Source organism: Galeopterus variegatus, unplaced genomic scaffold (genome assembly GCF_000696425.1).
Source record: "Galeopterus variegatus unplaced genomic scaffold, G_variegatus-3.0.2 Scaffold4333, whole genome shotgun sequence".
NCBI classification, from domain to species: domain Eukaryota; kingdom Metazoa; phylum Chordata; class Mammalia; order Dermoptera; family Cynocephalidae; genus Galeopterus; species Galeopterus variegatus.
The window spans coordinates 80486-89343 of record NW_007730444.1 but is presented as its reverse complement, the minus strand read 5'-3'; the positions used below and the strand labels follow the sequence as shown (position 1 = coordinate 89343).

Below are 8858 nucleotides of genomic sequence, written 5' to 3'. Positions count from 1 at the left end.
CTTACAAGTGTCATGATTGTGGCAAGGTATTCCGTCAACATTCATACCTTGGAAGTCATCGCAGAATTCATACTGGAGAGAAACCTTACAAATGTAATGAATGTGGTAAGGTGTTCAATCAACATTCATACCTGGTAAAGCATCGGAGAATTCATACTGGAGAGCGTTCTAACAAATGTAATACATGTGGTAAAGTGTTCAGTAAAAATGCAAGCCTTGTAGAACATCTCTTAATTCACACTGGAGAGAAACCTTACAAATGTAATGAGTGTGGCAAAGCTTTTCCTTTGCATTCAAGGCTTACTAAGCATCAGTTAATCCATAGTGGAGAGAAACCTTACAAATGTAATGAATGTGGCAAGGGTTTCAGTTACAAGTCATCCCTAGCAAATCACTGGAAAATTCATACTGGAGAAAAACCTCACAAGTGTAATGTATGTGGCAAAGCCTTTAGTCTGCAGTCAACACTTATTAAGCATCAGGTAATCCATACTGGAGAGAAACCTTACAAATGTAATGAATGTGGCAAGGCCTTTAATCAATGCTCACAACTTACTGTGCACCAAATAATCTGTAGTGGGGAGAAACAATTTAAATGTGACACATGTGGGAAGGTCTTCAATAAAAAAGCAGTTCTTGTATGTCATCTGAGAATTCACACTGGAGAGAAACCTTCCAAATGTAATGAATGTGGCAAGTTCTTCAAACATAATTCACACCTTGCACGACATCAGAGAATTCATTCTGGAGAGAAACCTTACAAATGTAATGAATGTGGCAAGTTCTTCAAACACAATTCACACCTTGCACAGCATCAGAGAATTCATTCTGGAGAGAAGCCTTACAAATGTAATGAGTGTGGCAGAGGCTTTATTTATAAGTCATCCCTAGCAAAACACTGGAGAATTCATACTGGAGAGAAACCTTACAAATGTACCGAATGTGGGAAGGTGTTCAGGCAACATTCAAACCTTGCAAGTCACTGTAGAATTCATACTGGAGAGAAACCTTACAAGTGTAATGAATGTGGCAAAGCTTTTAGTTTGCGATCAACACTTATTAAGCATCAAGTAATCCATACTGGAGAGAAACCTTACAAATGTAATGAATGTGGCAAGGTTTTCAGTCAAAATTCAAGCCTTGCATGTCATCGGACAATTCACACTGGAGAGAAACCTTACAAATGTAACGAATGTGGCAAGATGTTCAGTCAACATTCACATCTTGCATCTCATCAGAGAACTCATACTGGGGAGAAACCTTACAAATGTAATGAATGTGGCAAGGAATTCGGTCAACATTCATATCTTGCTAAGCATCGGAGAATTCATACTGGAGAGAATCTTAACAAATGTAATACATGTGGTAAGGTGTTCCGTAAAAATGCAAGCCTTGAACAGCATCTACTAATTCATACTGAGAGAAACCTTACAAATGTAATGAATGTGGCAAAGCCCTTTCTTTACATTCAAGGCTTACTGACCATCAGTTAAACCATAGTGGAGAGAAACCTTATAAATGTAATCAATGTGGCGAAGGCTTCCATTACAAATCATCTGTAGGAAATCATTGGGGAATTCATACCAGAAAGCAACCTTACAACTATAGTGAATGTTGCAAGGTGTTTCCTTGCAATTCAAGCCTTGCACAACATCTGTTAATTCATACTAGTGAGGATCCTTACAAATGTAAGGAGTGTGGCAAAGTCTTTTGTGAAAAGTAATACCTTGCATATCATCAAAGAGTTCATACTGGAGAGAAACCTTCCAAATGTACTGACCAGCATATTCTTTTGTCAGCAATCACCTCTCAGTAGACATCAGATAATCCCGTCTAGGCAAGCCATACAATGGTAATAAATGTGGCAAGGTTCTTCTGGCATAATTAAATCTTCAACAGCATTGGAGATTTCATACTTCAGAGAAACCTTACAAACTGAGGGTAGGCAACCCTTCATTATGAATTGAAGCATTAATTAACATCAGGGAAGCCATAGTAAAGCACAATTGAATATAGTCATAAGGTACATGACACAATAATGTATATGACATAATGTATACGACATAGTGTATATGAGAGACTTCTCCCGGGTCTCAAAATTCAAGGAAAACACTTTTGTTGAAACGTATGAAGGTAAGGTAAATGCTAAGTCTTTTAACCTTGCATCAAAACTGTGGAACTTCAGAGGATTTACACTGGAGTGAAACCTCAGTAATGTATGTAGTAAGTCTTCATGTCAAGCATTCATAATTCTGTTGTCACGAGAGGTTTTTATTCAATAAAAACCAGTCAAATGTAGTGAACCTGGAAAGTTCACTTACCAAAGATGTGTTCTCAAGATTTACCAGAGAATTTGTACTGGGAAGAACACTTACAAATGTGATGACAAGGTAAACTGTCTAACCAATTCTCACAATGCAATCTATATCACAAAACTTACATGTGGAATAAATCTTGAATTCTTCAAGATTAGCCATTGATATTACATAGTGTAGAATAATTACAATACAAAGAAGTTAAAATTCATATCACATTGAAAGTGTGAGCATGTTTTTAATGGCCAATTATCTTCAGGTTGCAAAATATTTTATCATTTGAGATTTCTTGGAAAGGCTAGTTTCTTTGACTTTTAAACTGAAATGTGAAATCTGTTGATATTATGCATTCCTCACAGGCCTTCCATGGTGTTTTCTAGGAAAGAATCAATTAGAGGAAAGAGTCTGCTTTATTAATTGAAAATCATTCCTCTCTGTGTTTTTGGGGAAAAAGGACACTGCCTTTTAAAATTAAATATTGCCTGAATTAGAGAGCATCTGGAAGGTGCTGAGAATCAAGTAAAACTGTGATGTCAGTCGCCATGCTTATTGCATTCGGGACACTCTTTCTTCACACAGAGGGCCCTGGTGGAACATAGAAAGGAATGAAATACTAACCAGCAACAAAGTACAGGAATCCAAGGCCTTAGGAGACTTGGTTTTTTTCTTGGAAGAGAGTAATAGTTATCAGGAACTGATTATGTGGTAGAAATAATGCAGTGGAAATGGTGGCCACCTCCTCCATTGGTTTACAATAGCTGTTGTATAGCAAGATTGATTATTCTTATTTTTGAAATTGAAGAGAAAACAGTTATCAAAGGAGATTTTAATCAAAAGAACTGTGCTAGTAAATTTTGCTCAGGAATCACATTTAACTGCTGGCATAACAGTTTCTACTATAATATATTTCAAAGGTCTCATGTTTTAATAACATTTGTTTCACTTTTCATAACTATGAATGAATCACGTTCCTTCCAGCAAAATAGTTTTATCCCTTAGTGGAAGGATATTTAATAAAGTATACTAACAAATACACTATTAGGTTTCTTCAACTGAAGGATCTAGGAAAAAAAAATTTTGTGTTAGAATCAAAGTACAATTTTGAGAACATATAATCGTGCCTTGCACTTGAGTTATTCTCTCCACACTCTGCCCTAGTATACTTACGTGGGCATAATGAAAATCCCATAGCAGTGCGGTTTCAGACTCTGACACCCTAAAGTCTGCATTACTGTTGATGAATATGTACCATAATGTACTATATTATAATTTTTTCTAAGTACCTTTTCCTTGTTTGTGGAATGGAACTTAATTTACATAAAATGAAAACATATAGTAAGGTTATGGAAAATATTATAAAATAAAAGAAAATGTATCAGGGGAAAAGTGAGATCTGTTTTTTGTCCTTAGGTGCTCAGTGAAATCATTTGAAATGATTGAAGTTCAAGAGTTTTTTCTTAAGAATGAACATACATAATGGGGTTTTTGTTTTGTCCATTAATTACCAACTTCATATATTCACACCCATTACATTATTAGTAATTTGTACTTGTGACCACCCCACTGGAACTGGATTGATCACCCAAAGTTTGGTTCCTTTGTCAGTAAGTATAGGTGTCATATACCAAAGTATTATGTGTTTCTTACAGGACTTTCTGCTGAAAGCAAGGTAGACTTTCTACACTGGTCCACAAATAGCTTGAGAGAGTAGGGAAAGATGACTGGCTTGTGTTATGGTAGTGACCATATAGGGCTCAACTGTGGGTACATAGATGTGCTTTGAACAAGCTGCTGCCAAAGAAGGGACCACTTTTGGCTTTATTGTCAGCTTATCATGGTGGGCAGAGTAGGAAGAGGTACTGGTGAGGCTTAAAAAGTGTAAATACTCAGACATCAAAAAATAGATTCTTCAGTACAACTGTGAATGCTATTCTTGCTACTCCTGTTATCTTTTTCTAGGCAACGAGCTCTCATGGGAACTAATAGAGTGAGAACTCACTCATTAATCCCCCCTCCCCCAGGAAAAGCATTAATCCATTCATGAGGGGTCCGCCGCCATGATGCAATCAGTTTCCAACACTGCCACATTGGGGATCAAATTTACACATGAGTTTTGGAGGAGTCAACACATCCAAACTCCATCAGACATCAAAAAATGGAGTCAGATTCTTCAGTACAACTGTGAATCCGATTCTTGCTACTCCTATGTTATCTTTTTCATGCTCATAGCCTACTACATTTCTATTCCTGCTACTCACATAGGTCCCATTCTGCAATTTGATTGAATATGCTTTTGAAATTGTGTTGAGATAAATTGCATAATATATTTTTATGGTAGTTTAGCAAAAGTTAATGTGTGGAAATGTTTTTTACATAATCAGTATAATTAAATAATTTTATTGTAATAGCATTTTCCTAAAGGTTAATAAGAATATCAGTTTCACATTTTGGTGCTTATATATTACACAGCTCATTTTAACCTGCAGAAAAAAGTATTTTGTTCATGTATATTAATTTTTCTTACTGTCTTTTTCTTCTATACATTGTAATCTAGATTATATATTTAATGTAGATTTCTATGTGTTATTTCAGTGAAAAATATGGGGGAACATAAATGAAGGCTTTGAAGATGAAATTTTGTGACATTAAATTGCATGTAAGTCGATGGCAGGTACAAACTAGGTTACATAAATGAAGGCTTTGTTTGAAGATGAAATTTTGTGACATTAAATTGCATGTAAGTCGATGGCAGGTACAAACTAGGTGCTCTACAATTATGAAACAGGAATGTTTCTTTGCTCTATAATTATGAAACAGGAACTTTTTTTAAGTCTTTAATTCAATGAAAGGACTGAGATCATACAAGGTGCTGAACTGAACTCTCTTAATGTGGGTGTTGGCTAAGATCAGGTGCTTGAAATCAATTGTATGGAAGTTAACTAGCACCAAGCAAAGGAAATGAATATATAATGATAGATGAGAGGGAAAATCTCTTAAGATTCCAAGTATACTTTGTGACAAGAAGATAAACTCCATTGCCTAATTCCTGGAGGCCATTCCACCACTTTGCACTGTCTGGTATTCCTATTCAGAGCCAGAGGATTTTGTAGGGAAACATGACATTGGTGCTACTTTTACCAATGAAATTGACACCAAATATGCTTTACTCAATTTTTTCCCATCCAGAAATACCTAATAAATATATTTCCTTTAATAAGTGATTTTTATGTTTGCATTTATATTTTCTTTTATATTAATCACTCTTTGAATAAGAATCACTGTTAATAATGTTTTATGTATAATAGCCAATGGAGTTCTCAGCTTTCTGTAATAAGGATTGATGATATTCGCATTTCACAGATGAGGAAATGTATGACAAAAACAGGTTAAAAGATGCACCGAATTATATTCCATTCATTGGCTAATTCAGTATGGAGTCCATGTTGTCTAGCTGCAAAGATAAGTTTCTTAACCACAGCACTAACACGGTTAGTTATTTCTGTCCTTCAGCTACTCAGCATCTGTGCTTATTTTGTTAGTAGTATTTTAAATGGTTCTACTTCATACCTAATTGTGCCCATGATAAATTTCTATTATATCTATCACTTATTTCATAGGCAAATACTAGCTATGAATTAATAGTTAAATGAACTTTGGGAGTGCAGGCTATACCAGATCCAACTTTTGGCCCCTTTTAGCTTTATTTGTTCTTTCTGCGACCCCCTTCAAAAGCTACACTAGGAAGTTACACATTAATCTAAAGTAAAGCAAGCATGGTTAAGACAATGACTGATAAGCTAGGCTAATTTAAGATAAAGATCAAAGGTTTCCTGTTTACCCCTTTCGTACTCAAGTTAAACACTCACTGATCATAGAATATCTGAAGGTTGGCTATGTCAACATATTTTTTCCACATGCTTCCTTTTATCCTGCTACCGTGTTTTTTGTCCCCAAGTGCCTTTGTAAAACCCTGCCATGCTCCAGATGTTATGGAATGCAGATAATCAAGAGTCAGGATCACTGGTCTGCCTGATCTTCCCTGTATGTAAGTCACCCATTAATGAACTCTTTGTTAAAGTGTATGGAGGTGCCCCCTTCGTTTATTTGGTCTCAAATTTCTTTCACAGTCTGGAGGAAATGTTATCTTAGCTCCGCCCTCACACAGATCTTTAGATACACTGATTACCACATAATCCTAGGAGAAAAATGATACAAGAGGAATTTGGACTTATGAAATGATTGCACAATATTGTGGGGAGCTCAGGTATAGAAACTGAAACAGAAAGAGAGGGACCAATTTAAAGTAGAGAGGAAAGTATTATTGATTACAGTTTATGTATTTATTTGATTATATTTGGGGGTTATCTACAGAAATTCATAATTTAATTTTATTAATTTTAATGTCATGAGTATTAAAATAAACTATGAAAGACAAAATTGAATCTAGAAGGTATGGAATTGTGTGCATTAAATAATCTGAAGTAGAGTTATAGTGAGTGTAGAAGTGACATTGCCTTTTAAAAAATAAATAGGCTTATTGACATAATTTACAAATCATAAAATTGGTTCATATTTAGAGTACTATTCAATTATTTTTCATTACATTTACAGAGTTGTGACATCATCCCCACAGTCTCCTTTTAGAACAATTCTATCAGTTTTTTCTCCCCAATTTTTTTAACCAAAAAGAGAGAGATCACATACACTTGAAACTGTTGAAGCACTTCTCTTTTTCCTTTGGTATGAAACCTTATTAATGTTGTTAACATTTCAGACAGGCAGATGGGTTCAGATGGAAAAAGCAGAAAATGCTGCTGTTGATTCTTGATGGTTAGTGATATGGAAAATCTTTTTATTAGCCTATTCTGTGTATCTGCTTCAATGAGATGTCTCTTAATATTTTTGACCATTTATCCTATTATCAAGCACTTTTAAAACCAAAAATTTTAACTGATGAAGCCCTATTTATCAACTTTTTAAATCAGTCATGCTTTTGATGCCTAGTCTAAGACCTTTTCATGCAGCTTATATTCCTAGAGATCTTACTGTATGTTTGTTTTTCTAAATCCTTCTACATTAACGTTTTGTGCTTTTACACTTTTCATTTAAATATATGATCCCTTCTGAGCTAATATTTGTACAAGTGTGAGTTTAGGTGGAGATTTTTCTTATTCAGTTGGTTCAGTACCATTATTTAAAAATCATTTCTTCATATAGTAGTCTTGATACCTTTGTCAAATATCAGTTGGAAGTGCATGTATGAAGGCTATTCCTGTCATCTCTGTTCTGTTCCATTGATCAATATATCTTGACCTCCACCAGTACCACACAGTCTTGATTATGTTTGTGATATCAAGTGCAGTGATTTCCACCGATTTATTCTTTTTCCAGATGTTTCAGCTATTGTAGTTTTGAGACTGAATTGGGACTGGACTTCGAGGTCCTTATCCTTGACCACAAAGGACTAAGACAAAGAGCCTATCAATTGTGGGAATCCAACTTATATAAAAATGGGCTAAGCCATGTATCTCTTATGCAGTATCTTGAAGGAAGGCAGGAGTAGGATGTTTACACAAAAGCAAAGATCCAGCTGTGTGAACTGGACCAAACCAGCCTATGCCAAGATGGACTCCAGTGCTGAACTTTCACTGACTTCTTCCTTCATTGTAATACTAAAAATCAAACACGGGTGGAGATTTAACATGCTAATGAGATACAGAACACATGAAGAAACATGACCTCCAAGTGCACAAGCTCCAAGAAATCCCCACCTCTACATACTTAGATGGCACCCGTTTCCCAACCAAGCCCCTTTAAAACTTTCTCTGAACCAGTCCAGCAGTGAGGAGCTGCTGCAGGAAGCGCCCCAGGCTCTCCTGAGCCAGGGCAGTGGGGGGCTGAAGGCCTCGGCCACACCCCCCTGACCCACAGCCAGCAAGGTGAGGACCACCAAGCCTCAGCAAGAAGGGCCCCAGGTTCCCGAGCTGGAGTGATGGGGGGCAAGGGCTTTTGCCACACCCCCCTGACATCTGTACCGAGCCCAGCAATGACCAAGCCACTGCTGGAAGGTTCCTGGTCTCCCCTGTGGGAATGAGGGGGGTGGCACAGGTTTCAATCCTGCCCCTCCTTCCTCCATCACATTTCCTTCCCCTTTCCCTTCTGCTCCCCCCAAACTGCTCAACTGCTCCACAGCAACATCCTAGAATGTAAAAAAGTAATATTAATAAAACTACATTTTCTTTAATAAAAAAATAAATAAAACTTTCTGTGATGCACTGGAGAGCCAGCGTGAGGAAACTTTTGTGCTGACTCTTGTGCTTGAGCATAAGCCCCAATAATGCCTTGCCTGTGACTCCCTGTTTGGCCTCTTGTCAACTTGNTCCTGCAGCAGCTCCTCACTGCTGGACTGGTTCAGAGAACCCAAGGGCCTGGTTTGGTAACATATTCTCTGGTAACTCCACCACCAGGACCCCTTAATGGGGCTTCTTGCCCCTCTTGGAGAGGGTCTGGATTCACTGGGACTCCAGACATGACTCCTCCTCC

At 36.9% G+C, this 8858-nt stretch overlaps 1 protein-coding gene across 1 annotated transcript in view; it reads left to right on the top strand.

Annotated features, from left to right (window-relative positions):
• LOC103602880 (zinc finger protein 480-like) overlaps positions 1–3736 on the top strand; it is a 16338-nt gene extending 12602 nt beyond the window's left edge. Inside the window, exons 5-7 of the mRNA XM_008587331.1 lie at positions 615–867; positions 1036–1293; positions 3726–3736. Of these exons, the coding sequence (XP_008585553.1) occupies positions 615–867; positions 1036–1293; positions 3726–3736 (522 nt within the window). The remainder of the gene's footprint in view (positions 1–614; positions 868–1035; positions 1294–3725) is intronic.
• Positions 3737–8858: the final 5122 nt, after the last annotated feature.